Source organism: Ursus americanus, chromosome 22, assembly GCF_024610735.1.
Source record: "Ursus americanus isolate L20-20 chromosome 22, mUrsAme1.1.p, whole genome shotgun sequence".
Lineage (NCBI taxonomy): Eukaryota > Metazoa > Chordata > Mammalia > Carnivora > Ursidae > Ursus > Ursus americanus.
The window spans coordinates 23297552-23318997 of NC_142148.1; the positions used below are offsets into that span (position 1 = coordinate 23297552).

Here is a 21446-nt window from a genome sequence, read left to right on the forward strand (position 1 = left end):
AGCAAACCAAGTCATAAATAGTAGTCTTTATTCCTGTCTTTGGCTTTGGCTGTATGGAAAGCACTAAAAATAACTCCAGCACAGGTTTTATGGACACCAGCCTCCGCTCTCATCTCAGAGGCCTCGGGCTCCAGCCACAGACTGCCGCTCTGGGAGACAAGGAGTTCTGTCGCATTTTACAGAGGAGCAAACCGAGGCTTGCTCACAAACATGCAGTAATGGACACATGGTCTCTGAGAATGTAGCCTTAGGACCCCAGACTCTGCGGGAAAGGGCCAAGGCTAAAGCTGTCAGGCCAGAGTGCTCCTTCAGCCCTGAGCTCAGTGCCACCACCCCTCCCCACTCCCGGTCTGAGGGCTACACTGTGGCTACACTGTAAGGGCTACACTGTGGCTGTGCCCCCCCTTCACTTACCATCCCACGGGACAGTGTGCACCTTCATCAGGTCCTGGTAGCCCTGGCGGAGGTAGCGGGCAGACTCCCCAAGTTCACTCACATCCATCATGGCCGTGGCACCGAGAGGTGGAGAATGAGGGACTACAAATCTTGGAGGTTCAAGGCAGTCCAAGGCATCAGGCACTGGAAGATGGCAATGGTGGAGGAACTGAGGGACCAGGGGCCCCAAACTGGGACATGATTCAAAACCCACAAGGCCTAATACTCAGTAATTCCCTGGGGGTCCCCATCTCAGCCTCCCTGGTGAGCCCCCAACACATACATACACACACACACTCAAACACCAGAGCATCTTTTCCCACAGATACAGAGACTCAGGCCCACCCTTGGAGACCCTCACCCTTTGGTTACAACCTCAGCCCTGATCACCCACCTCAGCACCACGGTGAGGGCTGGAAGCTGGGCTACCCCTTTTATTGCCACCGTCAAGGTCAGCGGAGGAGAGCTATGTCAGCAATCTCCACGTGTCACAGCCCCCCCAGCCTGGCCACAGGACACAAAAGGCAAATTCCCTTTTATCTCTACCAGCACGGCCCCTGGGCTATTTTTACCTCCCATTGTCATGGGATCACAAAGGCGGAGAGAGACACTCTGACTAAGTGATAGGGAGGCTGGGATTCAGAGACCAAGGGGGCAGGGAGAAAGCCATGAGATATCGGAGAAGACTGAGGAGCTCAGAAAGAGAAACTGAGTCACAGAGAGTCTGATCCACCCAAAAAAAGACTCACACCCCCAGAAACAGAGAGCAAGGAGACTCAGAGAGAGGAAACCACAGAATGCCTTCTGAGACTACTCGGCACAACACTGTTTTACATCCAGGCAAACGGAGGCCCAGAGAAGGGAAAGCACTGGCGAGTCTCCCAGAGAAGCAGTAGCAGAGACCAGATCAAAAAGAGAAGCGGAGAGAGTGAGACAGCCCCCTCCAGTATCGGCATGCTGTCTCTTTCCTCTCTACCTCTACCCCCATCTCCCTGCGGTCCCCTAGGGAAATCACACGTGAAGAAAACTAGACCAGGGACCATAGGCATAAAGGAATCATTTGGCTGAAGAGAAAGCAAAATGAGGAAATTCAGAACACTCAGGAGACATTCAAGATTCCCAGGACACCAAGTTCTCACTCTTAGCCCCCTCCCGCACCCCACTCTCAAGGGTTGGGTGGGCTGGCGTTCCGTTGGCCTGAGATGGGCTTCGGAATACATCAAGGGACTTCCAGGCTCTCCTGTCCATCACCCCATTCAGGCTCTGGTGACACCACAAAATTTCAGAGTTAGAGAATCAAAGGATCCTGGAACCTGAGACCATGGACGTGTAGAACTACGCAGGTCCAGAGCCAGGATTCCAGCCAGATGTCAGGCTGAGCTCACACATACCACCTGGCCACCAATTCCAAACATGCAGACTATCTATACTCTATAAAATACATAGAAATAATTTCAAAGATACATTTTCCACCGTACATAGTTCAAAGCAGGTAAAACTAATATAGGATGATAAAAGTGGAAGAGTGGTCCTTTGAGGGAGAGTAACGAAGGGATGAGGCATGAGAGAGGCAGGAATGCAGGAAACACTACAGACAGCACAGCAGGGGTGACACAGGTGTGTTCACTCTGTAAAGGCAATCAAGCTGTACCTTTAAGATGTACACATTTCACTGCTTGTATGTTACAGGAAAACTTTGTTAAAAATGCAGGGCCAGGTTTGGCAGTATCTGTTAAAATTACAAATGCCCAGACCCTTTCAGGAATTAATCCTACAGATACTTCTCCATGTTATGAAATGATATGGGTCTCCTCCGGGTGACATTTAGATTGTTTACCCGTCTTTTTTGCCATTATCATCAGGGCTACAGTGAATATTCTCGTATAGTCTGAGTTTCTGCACAAGAAACACACCCTATTCCAGAAACAAATTACCTGCACCCACTCTTTCAGTCACCACTCCCTCACCTACCATTCTGATTTCTAATGTCACAGATCAGTTTTCAAAATTTCTATGAATGGAATCCTACATTATGTAGTCCTTTCTTCTTTCTCTCCACCTTATATTTGTGAGGACATCACCCTGTTTTAATTCTCTTCATAGAACTTAGGTTGTTTCTGGCCTGCCTCCCCACCAACTAAAGGGCAAGAGCCTGGTCTATGTCCCCAGCACCTTATAGAGCGCCTGCACATAGCAGAAAGTCAATAAATCTGTGCTGAGGAAGAGTAGGAACCAAACTTGATAGTTTAAGATTATAGGTTTTTAATCTCCTTATGGGGGTCAGAGGCTAAGGGGTTACGCTTGAGCAATTTATAGAATGCCCAGGAGGTAGGAAAACCCTCACTGTTTGAAGATGCTTAGATAGAAGGCTTCTTTCCTAGGGCCTGAGCAATAGAATTAGCCTGGAGAATCAGAACCTCTAATGAGCCTAGCCTATACCAAATATGATGTGGGTCTGAGTTCTAGAATTACCTGCTCAGTGTATAAACCTGGGGCTGAGAAACGAACCCAAAGAAATGGGTCTAGGTCTACAATTGCCCTGTAAGTCTGCTTCTACTACACAGGGCACACCTTCCTGCTGAGATGAGCACACAGACAAAAATGACAAAGCACTGGGGAAATGCAGGATGCGCCCAAGAGAGGCACCAACTGCCACAATCTGCAAGGACTGAAATACGCAACCAACCTTACGTATGTGAAGAGCTGTTCTGGAGCAGAGAAAGCCTGTGTGATTTGTGTGGCCTCAAGAGCAGGCCAACGGGGTGGTTACAAGGGAGCAGGCTGGATACACATATGGACAGGGGCTTTCTCATCCTCAGAGCCAGTCAGCAATGGAAGAGGCTTCCTAGAAGAAAATGAGCCTGCCAACAACAATGAGGAACCACACAGAGGGGACACAGGGCTTGAAACTTTGGACTGGGAAACCTCGGAGATCTGCCCCAACTTTAGGACCCTAGGATTCTAGAACCTCCGGAAGCTTCATGTCTTCATAACCGCCCTCTCATCCCAACGAATCCACCCACTGAGTAGCCAATGTAGACAGTCCAGAGTCCTTCTTCCTCCCTTTTCTTCCCAAGATTAGGAGTACAGAGCCAAGACATGTGTGCACCTCGGTTTACAATCCTGGAGTGTTAAAACTGGGGTCACTAGAACACTGAAGCGCTAGAATCTAGGTATACAAAAGGTATACAATACTTGTTAATTGTTCTCTGTACTTTCCTGTATTTTTTACATTCCCCCCCACACACCCCACTTTTTTCCCCTCCAATTAAGGACCGTGGAGCATGAGGAATCAGGCATCAGGGCTGAAAGGGAAATCATCTCGTCTAGACCCTCAGCTGAGCGGAGGACACGGAGGCCCTGATGGGGACGAAGGGAGCCGAGGCCAGACTCTGGGATCCCATCCCCATGGTTAGCACCCTACCGCAGCACACGGAAGTCAGCAAAGGAGAAAGCAGCTGTGGAGAGGACCACGTGGGGGCAGCTAGGCCACCTGCAGCCTGTCCTGCAGCATGTCCACCCTCCCGGGCTGCAGGGACTCTCTCCAGAACTCGCCCTGAGAACCACAGTCTTCAAGGGACTTCATTAAGGTGCTCGTAGTGCTAGGAAGCACTGCCAGGGAGGGCTCAGCCTCAGTGCTCCCAGGCCCCTAGACCCAGGTAGCCCTGATTTCCCCAAGCTGAGGGCCTGTTGCTGCCCTCCAAGACGACAAGGCTGAAAGCCCCCTACCTACATCCCCACAGCAGAACCAGGGAAACTTGGGCCTGACTAGAAACAGAGTTGGAGAGGAGGGACAGGATCCAGGGTAGAGAGTAAAGTGGCCAAAGATAGAGACAGGCAGTCTTAGGATATAGGGGCGCTGGGACCAAGCTGGACATCGGGGTCTAGGTGTCCCCAGTTTCTATCAAACGCCTCAGATCAGCAGTTGCCAAGAGTCCTGGAGCTCACAGCTTAGCAGCAGCCAGACCTGGAGGCAGCTACTGAGCCGGGGCTATCTGGGGGAGATTTCCATGAGCAATGACCTGATGGGGCAAAGCCCAAAAGGGACATTGGACCCCTGGCCTCTCTTCTTCTAGCCAAAATGCCACTGTCCCCCAGTATTACCAGTCATACCCCCTGAGTATTAGGAAAACCAAGGGCAGATGGGGAGACAGAGAAGATGTGCTTTGGGAGCCATCCCCAGCCAGAAATGTATCTGTCACCAATGCACCTCAGTGCCTGGAAGTCCTTCTTTGATAAAGACATTGAAGGACTCCGTGAAAATGCTACTGCAGCTGGGACGGACACATGGATCCAATTCGACACGCATCTGGCAGCTTCTGTTCTACGTCCAGGACAGGAACACAATACTCATTGTCCAGGAAAGGAAAGACACCAAAGGAGGTGTCAGAACGGAGGAGTTTGAAGGACAAGAGCAAGTCCGACACTAGACAGGCAAGGAGAGGGACATGACAACACGGACCCTTCCCTCATAGAGCAGCCGTCAACAAACAAGCAAGTCATGTTTTCCAAGGCAATTAAAGATCGTGGCACATGCTATGAAGACACCACAGTTACGTGGTGAGGGGTTAGGGGGTGTACGCGATTCGTTGGTCAGGGAGGGTCTCTGAAGAGGGGGCATTCGAGGTGAGACCTGAAGGATGGGAAGGAGCCATGCAAGGAGCCAGAGGAGGAATATTCTGAGCAGAAGGAACAGTTAATACAAAAGCCATGAGGAGGAAAATAGCTTGATGCATTTGAGGCTGTCACCATGCTAGGGCCCCTGGGGCGGCGATGGGGAGCGGTTTTATAAGGTAAGTGACATAGGTAGGCAGGGGCTGGATCACTGAGTCTTTAGGACTCAGAAGGGACTCTGGACTTTCCAGCAAGTACAGTGGGAAGCTGTCTGGACAGGAGGGTAAGTGATTGAAGGTTGAAAGGGGACCACCATCTACAGAATGGACTGGAAGCAACAAGGAGGCCCTGGCCGTCCAGGTGAGAGGAGAGGGGATGCAGAACAGGAGCCCAGACTCCAAGGCCAGGGCAGCCACACAGGGAGGGCAGGCAGGACGGAGCAGTTGCGACTAGACTGTGAAGGGCTTCAGAGGCCAGGTCAGGGTTTGGCGCTTTCTCCTGCAGGATTTGGGGAGCCATCAAAGACATTTGTATTTTATGTTTCTCATCAAAGAGCTCTGAGCAAGGGCATTTGACAGCGTGGTCAGATTTATGCGTTCACAAGATCCCTGTGGCAGCTGGTGCGGAGGATGGACTGAAGGGGCGACACCGGTGACAGGAAGACTGACTTAGGAGGCGGCTGCCATAACGGTCCAACGCGAAGCAGTGAGGCCCTAAAGAGGGGCCTGGGGGCCCCTGCTTGTGCAAGGCTTGTCCCCCTCCTGGGGCCCTGGGCAGCTGCAGAGGGCCCGAGTGGGCCCCAGCTCTGATGCTTGCGCAGAAAATAGGATGAGTGCTGCCAAAAGGCATCAGGGCTGTTTATCCGGAGGAGAGATGCCTCAGCGCGGATTTAGGGCTAAAAGGTTACAGGGAGGGGGGTAGAGGAGGACCAGCTGTCCCCCATCCTCACAAAGGGCAAACAAAGGAGGGGACTGTGGCTTCAGCTGCAGCAAGAGGGAGGGAGGTGAGACACTGTGAGGGGAAATGTCCTGACAGACATCAGAGGATGAAAGGACCCTTTAGTGATCATGCAAACCAACTCTCACATTGAACAGCTAGGGAAACTGAGGCACAGAGGAAGAGACAGATCCTTGTCCTAGGTCACATAGTGAATGAGAGCTATGACTAGAACCAGCAGCCCAAACTCTCCCTTTCAGAGACCCCAGGGGCCTCCCGGATCACTCCCAAGAGTACATCAGACTGCCCTAGAAGAATCTGGGGTGCGGCTGCCCCAGAGAGAAGTGTGCATGTGTACCCTCCTGGCGATAAAGGGGTGGACAGAAAGCCCCGTGCTGGACTGAAGTGGCCTGGGGCTCTGATTTGCTGCATCTGAGTTCAGTCTCTGCCTTAGGCCCTCACCGTCTCGATAGCTCTCCGTCTCTGCCCGCACTCCCAACCAGTCTCAGTGTTGTCAGCATTTTGTGAGAGTCTCTTGTAGCTCTCAAGGGTCTTGGTCCTTCTGTGTCACCCTGTCTTTCTCTGCCCTCTGAGACTTTGTATTTCTTTGTCTTGGCCTCTGACTCAGTCTCTCTAGAACTGAGCTGGACTGGGCCAACCTCCCACCCCGCGTGGGCCCTCACTGGTAGAGTGCCCCCATGCAGACAATGCTCGGGCCCAGTGCCCAGGCTGCAACAGGTGACAGCAGCTGTGGATCTATCTATAGCTCCCTTGCCCTTCAATTGTTCCCAGCTTCAAACAAGGGCCGGGGCCTGGATTATAGGCACCCCCCACCAGCCTTGCTGAAATGGATCCCCGGGGGCAGGGGATGAGTGAGGCTCACGAGGGCCACGTCGTGATCTCTTGTAAGTAGCTACCTCTGTCTGGACCTCCTTGTTCCACCTGTAGCCCTGGGCTGTGAGGCTTTGCAGCTCAGAGGCTGTGTGAGTAAAGGACCAGTGCATAAGGTAGAAGAGTGTGTGCAAGAGCAGACCTGTACGTGAGGATATGGGTGTGTGTGACAGGTGTGTTTCCCTCTTTCTACTTTGGGTGACGGACACTCGTGAGCACGGGCTGCCAGTTCCAGAAGGGCAGAGACCTCATCTTTTTTATTCACTGCTGTATCCCAGCCTGAACTGGGCCATGGCCAGTGTTCAATGTACATTTCTTACCTTGGCCTTTAGGAGGAGTGAGGGCATGCGACATAGTGACAGGACTCAAGCGTGAGAGGCAGTATTGGGTAGTGATGAAGAACACCTTATTTAAAGTCAGACTGCCTGGGATTGAATCCTGGGTCTGCCAGTTACCAGCTATGAAATCTTGGGAAATTATTTAAACTCATAACAATGGGAATTTGTTAAAAAACACCTACCACATGGGATTCTGATGAGGATTAACATCCGAAGCACTTAGAATAGTGCAAGCCACAGAGACTATTATTACTGTTATTTCCAAGATCTATCATTAAATGAACAAAGTGAGAAGAACACATGGGATGTGCTATCGCTCAAGTAAAAATAGGAGAAGAGAAGAGTCATATATTTTTGTGGCCATCTATGGAGGGACCACCTTTGCTGGTAAGAGCAGTTGCCTCTGGAGAGGGGAAGAGGTGACTGAGGGCTGGGGAAGGGAGGGAGACTGATTTTTTTTCCTTATTTTACACTTTTATACTTTTGACTTTTGAATCATGAGTATATATTACCTATTTCTTAAGGATTTGCTAAATGAATAAGGGTCACTTCCAACAGGATCCTTGAAAAAGCAAGCTCCTATTCTGTGCCAGTGGGGAGGGCCTGAGTAAGGGCCAGTCCTCAGGGTGTGAGCTCGTTGCCCTTGGCCCTGGGTCTGAGTCTCTGGGACACCCTCTTTCCCCCAGCCCCATAGCAGGCAAGATGCATCCGTGGGAAACCAGCCCAGATCAAAAAGTAGACCAGAGGGAGGCTTTCCAGTTTCTAGGCCAAGCAGCAACAGAGATTGGGGGGGGGGGGGGTGTGGAAAAAGGCTCCTGCCCTTTTCCCTGGCCTCAGACCCCAACTCTTCAGCCCAGGCTATTCTTAGAGGCCAGATAATGCCAGCAGTTGTTGCTGCTCATATCAGCTTCCAGAACCACCAGCACTGAGAGGCCCAGTGCTGCCCCCACCCCCTGGTGCACTGGCCTCCCTGCCAAGTGTGGGCCTCCTGCTGCTCTACTCTCTGCACCACACAGGCCGCATATCTCCTGGCCACCACAGGTAAGGAAGGGGACTAGATAGTAGGCTCCTCCAAGACTCCTGTTGCCAGGCAGCTGGATGGAACAGGAAGGGCCAGAGTGCAGAGTATGCCCCTGGGGGTCACCGTGCAGATACTCCGGCCCAAACCCAGGTTCCAAACTCTGCCTAGAATATGAATGAAAGGGGTGGGGTCTATGGACACAGCCTAGACAGGAGAGCTAGGGTGATGGGAGGGTAGAAATGGTAGCAGGGAGGGGGCCTGGGAGGGCCAGTGTATGGAGGAGGGAAAAAGCCAAAAATAGGTCTCGGGAAGAGATGGCAGAAGAGGGTCTGATAGCACTGGCTCTGGAACCCGACTGTCCAGGTCTGCTTCTACTTGCTACATGTCTACTTCCTTCTCCTCTCGGAGATTCCATTTCCCTCATAAAATGGGCCTAGCCTTATTTCATGTAGTTGTTATACAGAGCCAACAACAGAATGTACGTAAAGAGCTTAGCCTGTGACTGGCATAGTTAAGCACATCTAGAGGTCTGGTGATTTTATCATTAGCTCCGTAAGATGTTTCTTTTTCAGCTCTGCACCTGCAAGGACTAGACTGGCACACATTAGGACTGCCTCCTCAAGTCCTTGCTCTGCCATTCACAAGCTAAGTGACCCTGAGCAAGTTACTTAACCTCTCTGAGCTTCGGGTTCCTTCTCAGCAAAGCAGATAGATGAAGAATACCCGCGTTATAGTGTTGCTGAGAGAAATCAATAAGCCAAAGTGCTTAGCCCATGGTAAGAGGTCAATGATGTGAACACAGGAACCCTGTGGCTATGGGTATGTTGGGGTAGTATGGTGGACAAGCCTTGGGTCTCTCACTCTGGGGACGGAAACTGAAGCTGTGCCCAGGGCAGCCAACGCTCTGGAACAGACATTCTAGTGGGACCACCATGTGGGAACAAAGTCCCAGGATCTCATAAGACCATAGCCACACTACCCCCAAAATCCTGGCCATGGCCCAGGCCCTCCCTAGGATCTCAGGATCAGAAGAGGCTTATCTCAGCCAGGGTCAGCTTCCCATTTAGTTGAGTACAACAAACGCTCTTTGATGCCCCCCAGATTGGGACTGGTTCTGGTCTTGCTCCTAAGACCCAGGAGTCTGTATAATAGAGAAACAGGCATGGAGGAGGCACAGAAAGTTAATAACAATTGGCACAGGGCATCCCAGGGGAGCGGCACTTAGCCCAACCTGGTGGAATAGAGACCAAGGGAAGAACATCTATTCTTCTCAAAAGACCAATCAGAGGTGGAGTGGGAGGGTTGGGTGGGGTGGGTAAAGCTCTACCCTTGCCCTATAATCGTGGTCAGCCAGCTCAGGAGGTGAAGGGCAGAGAGAGGCTCAAAGAGTTAAACTCAGAAACCAACCCAATGGGTCTATCCTGGGTCTCCTGAGGTGTTTAGGGTGACCCTGCACTCCACATCTCAGAGTATACGGTCCACCTCTGTGGAGCTGGACTTGGCTAACTGAAGGGCAAGAGCCCTCCCTGCACATAGCCCTCAGGATTTTTTATGCGGGTTGAAAATGCTGTCATTACAAATAACTCTACTGTCCTGCCAGTGCTTTGGGCCTTAGATTTCATTTTTTTAATTGAAATTCTTCTAGGTAATTACATATTCACAAGCAATTATAAGAAATAATACTGAGAGATCACCTGTATTGATATTGATACAATCCCCGAAGCTTATTCAAGTTTTCTCAGTTTTACGTATACTCGTGCATGTGTGTGTGTGGGGGGGGTGTATTAAGTCCTATACAATTTTATCACCTGTGTAGGTTCAGGGATCCACCACCAGTCAAAATTCCGAACAGTTCCAACAAAAAGTGTTACCCTTTTATAACTAACTACTCTATACTCCTTCCCATCCTTAACCCTGGCAGCCTCCAATTTGTTTTCCATTTCTAAAATTGCCAGTTCAAAAACGTTATATAAATGAAACCATACAGTATGTAACTTTTTAAGATTGGCTTTTTTCATTCAACATAATTCCCTGGAGATTAATCTAAGCTGTTGCCTACATCAATAATTTGCTCCTTTTAGTTACTGAGTAGTATTCCATATTATGGACGTACCATAGTCTGTCAAACTCTCACCTGTTGAAGGATATCCACAGAGCCCTCAGTCTGAGGTGCTGTCTTATCACCTGTGTCCTACGGGGGTGAGGCTACCCGCATCCTCCAAATTCTTGTTCCATCTGTCTAGGGACTTCTTGAGACCTGGAAAAGGGCAGATCCCACTCTGCATCCCCAGCAGCCAGCACAGGACTTGGCACAGAAGAAGTGCCCAGGCATGCCTGCCAAACAGACCGTGTCCACTGGGTGGGGGTACCTGTTCTCAAGAACCATCTTCTGCAAGGCCTCTCCTTGCTCCCTGCTGCTCCCTTCACACCATGATTCGTGTTTCTCACCCACCCAAGCCTAGGCAAGCCTCTCCTTGCTTTGCTGTCCTGGGTTTAGCTGAGCCAGGCTAACAATACAGTATAGTGCTTACAAGTTCTGGAGCCAGACTGTTGGAGTGAAAACCCTCAGTTACTCTGTCTCTTTGATGCCCTGTTTGTCATCTGTAAAGCAGGAATAACAACAGCACCTACTCCACTGGAATTAAATAATACTCATAAGAAAAGGCACAAGGCCTCATACATAATAAGTATATAATATACAATCATTGCTATTCTTTTTATTATCCTTATCATCACCCCCCAAACTCAGTAGAATAAACAAGAGAAATACATACCACCAATATAAAGACAATGAGAAGGTTCCCAAAAAAGGGTCATACCTAGTACTGTGGGACCCCATTCTCATTCTTACATAATTCCCTCCTGGCTTCTCTCTGTCTCTCCAGCTCCTTCCCTTCTTGGGGAACGTTTAGGGAAATGGAAGGGCAAGCCTATAGCCTCTTCCTGGAGAGAGGTTCCCATCACTGGTGTCAAGGTGACAAATGCCTTCTCCCACATATAGAGTTGCCAGTCTCACGCAACACTTCCTAGCTCTAGAGTCTCCCTACAAACATCCGGCACAGTGTAGGCCAAGAGCCCTGCCACCGTTCTAGCCACAAGCAGAGTCACAAGGGTCATGCCTCAAAGACCTGCATCCATTCTGCTTTCCTGCACCTGTCCATGCAACCATGTAACTATTTACTGACAAATAAACTTTGCTATTAATCTGGGAAACTCCAGTGAAATATCATGTCACACCCACCAGACTGGTAAAAACAAAAAAGCCTGACAATATTGAGTCTTAGTGAGGATGTAATTCTAATCCAACAATCCAGCAATTCTAATATATTGCTGGCAAGAGTACAGATTTATAAAACCACTTAAAAGAGATATTTTGTATTATCTGGAAATCTGAATATGCTCATGACCTTCAACACACTGCACAAGGAGGCCCATATTAGTTTACCATTTGTAATAGTAAAATACTAGAGACAACCCAACAGGCCATTCACAGGAGAGAACGTAAACGAAATGTGGCTTTTATGCAGCGAACATACAGAGCAGTGAAAATGGATGAACTAATTACCCTTAACAACACGGATGACTCTCCCAACAAAAGGCTAATGAGAAAGCAAGCTTCACAAGAATATATACAATATTACCAGCTAAAGTCCAAAAAACAGGAAAAATAGCATCAAGTATTTAGAAACACATACCTAGTAAAAGGATTAAAAATGCATCAGAAGGACCTACCTCACACCATATACAAATATTAACTAAAAATGAATCAAAGATCTACATGGAAGAGTGAACACTATAAAACTCTAAGACGACATGGGTATAAATCATGATTTTGGATTAGGCAATAGTTTCTGAGATATGACACCCAGAGCACAAGGAACCAAAGAAAAACCGGATGAATTGGACTTCCTCAAAAACATTTGTTTTTCAAAGGACACGATCAAGAAATCAAAAAGACAACCTACAGAATGGGAGAAACTACTTCAAATCATGTACCTAATAAGGGTCTAATGTCCAGAGTATATAAAGAATTCTTACAACTCAACAAGAAAAAGACAACCTAATTTAAAAACAGACCCGCTCTTTTATGAAGTGAAAGAGAAACTGAGTCAAAAAGTAGCCTGGGAGTAGAATGGTGGTTGCCAAGGGCTGGTTGGGAGTGGAGAATGGGGAATTATTGTTTAATGGGTACAGTTTCAGTTGGGGTAGCTAAAAAAGGTCCAGAGACAGATGGTGGCGATTCTTGCACAACAACGTGAATGTACTTAATGTCACTGAACTGTGTACTTAAGTGGTTAAAATGGCAAATTTTATGTACATTTAACTATACTACATTTTTAAGTTAAAAAAAAAAAGGTAAAAGGCAGGAATAGACAAAGGAAATATACAAACAGCCGAGAAGCACCGCTCAACATCATCGGTCATTACGGAAATGCAAGTTGAAACCACAATGTGACACTATCTCACACCGCTGGGATGGTCATCATCAAACAGATAGATAAGAACAAGAGGTAAGGATGTAAAAATTGGAAGCCTCAGACATTGCTGGTGGGAATGTAAAATAGCGCAGCCCCTTTGGAAAACAGTCTGGCAGTGCCTCCAAAAGTTAAACGTAGAGTTACCCTGGGAGCCAGCAAGTCCACACCGAAGTCTATTCCTAAGAGAATTAAATATGGCCACACAAAAACTGGTAAATGAAGGTTCACAGCAACATTATTTATAACAACAAAAAGCAGGAAGAACCCAAATGTCCACCAACTGACTGACGAACAAAACGTGGTGTCTCCACACGGTGGAATACTATGCAGGCATAAAATGCACGTACATGCTACAACATGGATAAACCTTGAAAACGTAATGGTTAAGTGACAGAAGCCAGACACGTGCACAGATGCAGACCACATACAGGAGTCCACTTATATTAAATGTCCAGAATAGGCAAATCCACAGAAACACGAAGCAAGTTAGTGACTGCCAGGGGCTGGAGAAGGGAAGAGTGACCCCTAGTGGGTATAGGGTTTCTTATAGGTGACGGAAAAGTTCTGGAATTAGAGAGTGGTAATGGTTGCACCATCTTGTGATTATATTAAAAACCACTGAACTGTACACTTTAGGTTGGATTTTATAGCATATGAATTCTATCTCAATAAAAATTATGTAGGAATAATAAGTACCAAATTCAGGACAGTCTTTATCCCTGGGGGAGTGCAACTGTGGAGAGGCACATGAGGCCTTCAGCTATATTAGCAATGTTTTGTTTTGCAAACTGGGTGGTGGGAATATGGGTGTTCATTATACAAATCTTTATACCCTTCTTGATGTTTTCATAATAAATAAAATTTAAAAGTATTTACTGAGCATCAATCTGGACCAGGCACGGGTCTACCTGGGTGTTATAATGGTGGGTAAAATCAGATCCCATCCTGCCCCAAAATAAGTGGGTAAGTAGTAAATGGAAAAGACGGGCTATAAGTAAGCCATCTCTCCTTTCTGGGCTTCTGTTTCTTCATGGATTATTACTATTTTTTTAAAGTAATCTCTATCCCCAGGGTGCCTGGATGGCTCAGCTGGTTAAGAGTCTGCCTTCAGCTCAGGTCAAGATCTCAGGGTCCTGGGATGGGGCCCTGTGTCATCATCGTCAGGCTCCCTGATCAACATGGAGTCTGCTTCTCCCTCTCCCTCTGCCCCTCCCACCACTCATGCTCTCTCTCTCTCAAATAAATGAATAAAACCTTTAAAAAAAATAAAGAAATCTCTACACCCAATGTGGGGCTTGAACTCACAACCCTGAAATCAAAAGGTACATGCTGTACCAACCGAGCCAGCCAGGCGTCCCTCCTCATGGGTGAAATGAGAGCTGGACTAGAAGTTTGTTAGTAAAAAGTCTCTGAGGGTCCTGGGGGTGGAGGAGTGTGTCTTCCCTTTATCAGCCCAGAGTTTCAAGAATTCCTTATGCATGATGAGAGCACAGGCCTGGAGTCAGCCCTGGTGCCATCAATCATCGAGAGTGGGCCTAACGCAAAGCCCAGCTGAGTCTCTATTTGCTCTCAGTAAAATAGGGACAGTAACTTCTCCCTCCCAGGATCGTGGTGGGGGTGTAAATGAGATAACACATATAAAGTGTCCGGGACAGGCCTGGCACACAGTAAATCCTCAACATATGGGAGAGTCCTCACTGTGATTCCACAGGCATTTCCTGAGCAGCACTGCTGGGCCAGGCCTGTGCTAGGGGGCTAGAAGACGGAGGAATTCCACTCAATGGCCAAGCAATGGCCCCTAGCCAGGTGGAGAGACAGCCTCATGAACAATACCAGGCAGGGTGATGTTACTGCTAAAAAGAGACAGCAGCCACGTGCACAGATGCAGACCACCGGCACTGCAGACCCCGGGACGACAGAGCTGTCCCAATCAAGAGGCCCAGTACAGGTGTGGTGAGAGGCTCTCACAGGCAGTGGGGGGGGGGGCAGGGGGCAGGAAGACACAAAGTGAAGGGATTGGCTTCCATTCACACTGCAAGGTAGCCCTCCTGGTCTTGTTTCACCTAATTCAGACTCAAATGTTCCCACAGACCCCAAGAGCAGAGACTTAAAAGGCAGCTTTGGGAGACCTGAGCTCATGGTACCTCCCCAGGTGCACATGTGGGAGCACAGTGGCTGACAGTGGGAAGCTGTGTGATCTCTGGCAAGTCAGGACACTTCTGAAAGCCTGCAAGTCCCCAGCTATAAAATGGAGATAACAGTACTGACGTCACAGGGTTGTAGTAAAAAGTGAGACAACAACTGTAAAGCCATTAACCAAGAGCCTGCCACAGATTAAAAACGATTCATTATAGTTAGGGGAAAAAAACGATTCCATTTTCAACGTGAGGGCAGTGGGATTCAGAGAGGTGAGAAGCTTTACCCAAAGTCACACGGCCAGTTTTGGCATCAGAATTTGAACCCAGGTCTGACACATCGAAGGCTCACTGCCTCATAATCTCCCTCTGCTCCAGAATCTTCAGCAGATTCCCTGTAGTCCACTAAATGGAATCTATTCTTGTCATGGAGTGGGGAACTAGCAAAGGCGTGAGGCCAGAGAGACCTCGGGCAAGTTCCCCAACCCTGGGTTCCTTAATCTGGGACACCTGAGTGGGCTCAAGGAGGTCTGTGAATTCCTCCACATGGTTTACAAAAAGTTTGTGTCTAATGGAGATTCTCAAAGGAGTCTATCACCTCAAAAGAAACAAACCACTGACTTGACCTCACTTGGCAAGTTTTCTTACCTACCCAAAGGAGATACAGTACCTACCCTGAAAGGCTGTGAGGGCATTAAATGAAATAGTTTATGAAAAGTACCTGAAACACCCTAAGGTTTCACCTACTGTTGGTTTCCCTATATTTCTTTCCCCAGCTTATTTCTATCATTTAGCAAATGTTATTGAGCATCTACCACGTTGCAGGTATCATCCCAGGTGCTGGTGGTAAAGCAGTAAAGAAGACAGATATTGAGCCTGTTCTCATGGAGTCACATGGTGGAGAGAAACAGACAAAATTAATAATTTCAGATACTAATAAGTGCTATGAAGAAAATACAAAGAATAATGTGATAGAGACTGATGGGGCCGGGATGACATCTGAGGAGGAAACATGTGAATGACAAGAAGGAACCTGTTATGCCAAGATTTAGGGGCAAAGCATCAGAGCAGAGGGAGCAGGAAAGACAAAGCCTCGCTTGAAAGACCCTTGGCCAAGAGCCCCTCACTCCCAATTGCACCACAAACTGAGTCCCCCTGAACAAGTCACAGAACTGAGGCTCAGCGGTGACATCTACAAAATGGGAAGAAAGACACCTTACCTGCCACAATGTGAGGGGACTCAATCAAAGGGCTGTTAAGGTCTGGGATCTTCCCCCAGGTTTCACCAATACACACCTGATATTCGTCATTAGGCACCCATCTTGGACGAGGGGAACCTGCGCAGAGAACCCTGGGTCATGATTTTTGACTTTTAATTTAATGCTACACTAGAAATAGTTTCCTTGGTTCCTGGTTAGCATGGTAGACTTTTTCTGCCACTTGGGGCCTGTCATAGTAACTGCTGCTTCAGACTCTCCCTCGGGTACAAAAGCAGACACAGGAAGGACATCATGGAAACACTGTTGTGCCCAAAACCAGACTACCTATCGCTTCCCTCCCCCCAACAAGATGGGAGGACTCAGTCTGTCCTGTAGACAGAGAATGTACAAGCTTTATTTAAGGAGTTTGTAGTTCTCCCTCCTAAACATCTCTTTAATCTGTCCCCTTCTCTCCATCTCCTCAGCCACTGCCTCACACCTTAATGCCCTCTAAGCATGCTCTCTGGCCTTAGTATCCTCACTTCCAAACCATTTGCCACACTGTAGCCAGCACCTAACACATAAAATAGACCATGTCTTTCCCGGGCTCAAAACCCTTAGACAGCTCCCCACCACTTACTGGACAAATGCCAACCTCCTTAACCTGGAATCCAAGACTTCCTCTCCAAGACTGAACTCCTAACAGCCTGCTCAACCCCCAGACCCTCCTCAGTATCTATACCAAACTCCTCAATGTCTCTGAAAAGAGCCCAGCCACACTCAGAATTACTTGCCTTTGCCATTCCTGTTCTTACTACTTGGAACACTGTCCCCCTTCCTGCTTCTTACCTCCACATTTCTTTCACTGCTTACACATTCCTACCTACCCCTCAAGACCGCAAAAGCCTTCCCTGATTTCCCAGAAAAGCACTGTTTACCAGTCTACCTTCTTAATCAGAGGTGAAAGCTGGGGTTCTTAGTCATGGTTAACTTCTCAGAGTCTAGACTGATGAATTCAGGTTCCTTTAACTTAAAATTCATATGAGGTGCCTCACGTTGAAAAGATCTTGTCAAAACCCAGAAAGAAGGAACAGTTAAAAGAACTGGAGGGCTGCCATGAGCTAAGGTGGGAATAGGAATCAAGAATCTGCATTCTCAAAAAAAAAAAAAAAAGGAGGAGAATCTACATTCTCAAAAAAATTGCCTTGCCTACATACTGACGCAAATGATATTGGACATTTTGAGAAACACCGTCACCTTCAAACATTCCCAACTTAAAAATTGCTGGAAAAGGGGCACCTGGATGGCTCAGTTAATAGAGCCAGCGACTCTTGATCTCAGGGTTGTGGGTTCCAGCCCCACGGTGGGTGTAGAGAATACTTAAAAATAAAATCTTTTTTAAAATTGCTTTTTAAAATTTGCTTTCCTTTGCCTCTACAGCTTTTCCGGCAGTTTTCCCGAGGTTAGAGAAATCAGGTGGTCTTTTCTGGGACTGAGCTGGGTGGAAAACAGAAGCCTGGGCTCCAACACTGGCTCAGCCTGGAACGTGTTAAGGAACCCTGCGCTGGTCTCTGCCCCTCTCTGGGCCTCCCTTATCACACCCACTCCCACGGTGTGTCCCCGAGGTAGTGACTGTCCCATTCTGGGTATCAGTTTCTCCATCTTACAATGGAGGTCACCAGCTCTGACGCCCTACAAGCTCCGCAAACCGACACAGTCTGACTCCTCCCCTCCTTCCCAAGGTCCTGTCTGTCTGGGTCCAGACAACGAACCCCTAAAGCCAAGGCTGCCCTCACACGGACTGACCCTTCCCGGCCGCCGTCCAGCTCCACAGGCGGCGGTCTCCTCCCCGCCCCGCTCTTTAGCCCCCACTGGCGAGGTTCGCGCAAGCGCATTGGGTCGCATCGAGGCCCCGCCCCCTGGACCTGGGGGAACAGCGCGAGGGGCTTGAGTACCGCGGAAGGCTGGACGACGAACTAGTAGGTTGGGGAGCGGCAACGGCGGCCGGCAAGGGCCACGTTTCCTAGGGAGGATAGATGTGAGGGAGGGGTCTGGCCAGTGATTGGAACCCTGAAGGCGGAGAGATGTTGCAACTCAAACTCATCGTAGGGAAGGGGAAACTGGTGTCCACTGAGGGGATTGGGCTGGTGCGTGTTGATCCCAGATTTTCCAGATCTCCTTATTCCCGATCGGCCCGGTGTCGGGGACAGGGTGCTGGTGAGCCAGAGCAGTTTAAAAAAGAAAGGAACTGGGAGCGATTAGAACCAAACTTTGTCTGGAGTGGGAGCGAACGGGCCCATGAAGTGAGGCAAGCCTGGGCAGGAGACTGGTGGTGTTGCCCCAGGCCTCACGCAGGCACTGGCCTCGCCCTCGGGATAAAGTCCTACCGGGTTTTCTCGTGGGCGTTTTAAGACTTTTGTTGATCTGGCCGCAGTCTCTCATTCATTCATCATTCATTCATTTAACATTTTAACATTCAGTGAATACAGTAGTAGGTGGGCAGGTAGAGAAGTGATGAAGACACACAGCTATTCCTATGGTACAGGGGGAACTAGCGGTCTGGAAGCCCTGGGCGGAGAACAGGAACAGCTTCTGAAACTGAGTCGTGAAGGGTAGTCAGGTGTGGTGGGGAGTGTTCCACAAAGAGAAGCCTGCAGCACGTGCCTAGCCTGGGAACCGGAGAGAGGCAGGTGTATCCTGGTCACTGAAGATAACCTCACACTGAGTCTGTTTAATACCCAGAGAAGACATGGTGGTAGCTGGAATGAGGCTTCTGACAGTGGAGGCCGGGAGAAAGCAAGGAATTCAAAGCGTTCTATATTTAATAGAAGCTACAGGATTTGGGGAGACTGGGGTGTTGGAGAGAAGTGTGTACAAAGCTTGAGTGCTTGGGTGGGATTCATTAGAGGAGGAGCAGATTTGTGGGGAGACAACAACAAATTCTATTCTGCTTCTGCGGAGGCTCCCAGTAAGCAGTGGGCTTTACAGTTTGGAGGTCAGGAAAGCGCCACTGTGAAGGTATAGCTTTGAGTGTCCTCACAAGACAAATAAAGCACCAGGGTCGAGACTGTAGAATGAGAAAAACAAAGGGCCCAATCAGCACTTTACATAGTGATTATCTTTATGTCTTACCCATGTCCTCGGTACCTAGTCTAGGGCCTGGCATTAGACGCCATTCGGTGTTTACCAAGTAGACAAGAGTCCCACAACAAGCAGAAAGGTTGGAATCCCAGAGTTGTGAAGAGATGGGGGGTAATGGAGGGTTCTGTTACTCTAATGCCAGAGTCATAGGTTCTTGTCCCAGTTCTGCCACCAGCCTCCTGTGTGACCTAACAAGTCTTCCTACCTGTAAAGTGGGTATAGCCAAAAAAGAAGCTCCCATGTATAGAGCTCCAAACCCTAAGGAACTACACACAGATTTTTCTCATTTAATCCACATTGGCAACTTTATTTATGGGCTCAAACCCAAATCTGACTGAACCCAGAGCTTTATTACGACTCTATGACTGCCCTTACCTATGTTGTCAGGACCCTCTTGAAATCACATGATCATTTTCTTTCAAAATGTTGTGCTGAGGCCACCAGACTTTCATAATTAGTTTAGCACCAGTTCTGTTATAGGGAGAGTGAGAGGGAGATGGAGCTAAATGTGATGGAGGTTACTTGTTCTCTAGCTCCCTTTGTGGGGACCACTGAGCTGGGTAACCATGTTCTTTTCCTAAAATCCAATACCAATAGGGGAGAACAAAATGAATTACCAGTGTTTCCAGATTTTTATTCAGATCTTCTTAAATCCCTGAGGCCTGCTGCAAAATCAGTGAGTATCAAGGTGTGAGTTGGTTCATACCTTTGTGTCTCTGGACAGCCAGTTGGACTCCTCCTCCTATTACATTGGGCACTTGGGTTTCGGTTGTTTCTATCCTGCTAATGTGATTTCTCAAAAACGTTTTGTCTTGGTGCTGTGATGATAGATGTCTGTACAAGGAATGTAATCATATCCTGCTAGTGAGTCTGCTTCTGGTTAGTATGAGGGAGGAGTTCCCCGTATCTGCATTTCATAGTATTCTACAAAGGGCTCCTCCTACCACCCCTCCCGTTTGAGATCTGAGGGTTGTGAGCTAGAAGGGAAAATTTAAAAAAAAAATTTTTTTAAATAGGCTCCATTCCCAGTGTGGAGCCCAATGCAGGGCTTGAAATCAGGACCTGAGCTGAGATTAAGAGTCAGACACTTAACCTACTGTGCCACCCAGGTGCCCCAGAAGGGAAATTAATAATCTATTGCATGATTTTAAATTTGTTAAAAATACAGAGCTACAAAAAACAAACAAATAAAAACCTTCCCTCCCCTCAGACCTCTTGCATGAGAATCTCTGAGTGAGGCCCAGGAATTTGTATTCTTTACCAGGCTCCCCAGAATATTCAGCCAGTTTTGGAAACCACTGGTCCACTCCATACCCCTTGTTTTATACGTAGGGAATCTGCAGCTACAAGGGGAAGGAACTTGCCCTAATCACATATGACATTAGTGCCTCTTTCGCCAAAGACAAAAGCACTGGGCTGGGAGTCCTGAGACCTGGGTTCAGATGCAGGTTTTACTAGTCATTACCTTGGGCAAGTCATTTCACCTCTCTAAGATTCCACTTCCTCACTGTGAGAATAATGCCCTCCTTGTGTTAGGAACCAAAAGAGAGAGTGGCAGTGGAAGTGCTTTGTCAAGCTTTCCATTCTGTACTCATGGAAGTTAGGAGCTGCCATCCAGTGTTCACCCCCTGTACCACACTGTCAGTTTCATTGGTTGCCAGACCCCAGGCCATCTATCACCAAGCCTTCCCTGCTCCTTCTGTTGCAGGTTGGGATGGCCACCGGCTGGGAGAGCCTCTTGCGGGATGAGCAGCAGCTGGAGGAGCTGGCGCGGCAGGCTGTGGACCGGGCCTTGGCGGAGGGAGTGTTGCTGAGGACCTCACAGGAGCCCAGCTCCTCTGATGTAAGCCCCTGACTCCTCCCCACAGCACTGATCACACCGTCCGGGACCCTAATGCTCAGTATCTGGTCCCTGCCAGGCTGAAGGCAGCTCCTGTTTGTCCGAGACATCGCTTTTGCTTTATTTTCTTCAGTAACTAAAATTGATCTCTATATGTAAAAAGTAGCCTGCCAGAAGAATCAAATTTAAGTCTGGGGTTTCAAGTGTTGACTTAGGCAAGATACATAACCTCTCTCAGCTGTGGTTTCTTCAAATAATAAAAAAGGGATAATAATGGGACCTACCTCATCAAGTTGGTAATAGAATAAGAAGCTAATTCACGTGAAGCACTTTGCCCAGTGAACTATTATTTTTTAAGACCCCCTAATCACAGTGCGGGGGGCATATCTGTACAACTGGTTTGTATATATCCTTCTTT

The 21446-nt window shown here is 48.3% G+C and overlaps 2 protein-coding genes and 1 long non-coding RNA gene across 10 annotated transcripts in view; 2 read left to right on the forward strand and 1 right to left on the reverse strand.

Annotated features, from left to right (window-relative positions):
* Window positions 1-16091, reverse strand: part of MYH7B (myosin heavy chain 7B) — a 38670-nt gene extending 22579 nt beyond the window's left edge. The window contains exons 1-2 of one of the 3 annotated variants that reach the window (XM_045806141.2): window positions 16069-16091; window positions 415-579 (exon numbers count right to left, since the gene is read on the reverse strand). In XM_045806141.2, the coding sequence (XP_045662097.1) occupies window positions 415-505 (91 nt within the window). In that variant the 5' untranslated portion in view covers window positions 506-579; window positions 16069-16091. Of the gene's footprint in view, window positions 1-414; window positions 580-829; window positions 849-16068 lie in introns of those variants that run through there. The other 2 variants (XM_087853622.1, XM_045806155.2) reach the window with 2 other exon arrangements.
* Window positions 8037-14055, forward strand: LOC148108040 (uncharacterized). Its single transcript, XR_015720919.1, has 3 exons — window positions 8037-8255; window positions 8808-9011; window positions 13785-14055. It is a non-coding gene; the product is annotated as an uncharacterized LOC148108040 (long non-coding RNA).
* A 1822-nt stretch (window positions 16092-17913) lies between the features above and the next one.
* Window positions 17914-21446, forward strand: part of GSS (glutathione synthetase) — a 33944-nt gene continuing 30411 nt past the window's right edge. The window contains exons 1-3 of one of the 6 annotated variants that reach the window (XM_045806239.2): window positions 17958-18026; window positions 19786-19864; window positions 20897-21031. In XM_045806239.2, the coding sequence (XP_045662195.1) occupies window positions 20903-21031 (129 nt within the window). In that variant the 5' untranslated portion in view covers window positions 17958-18026; window positions 19786-19864; window positions 20897-20902. Of the gene's footprint in view, window positions 18027-18055; window positions 18195-19785; window positions 19865-20895; window positions 21032-21446 lie in introns of those variants that run through there. The other 5 variants (XM_087853626.1, XM_045806229.2, XR_015720920.1 and 2 more) reach the window with 5 other exon arrangements.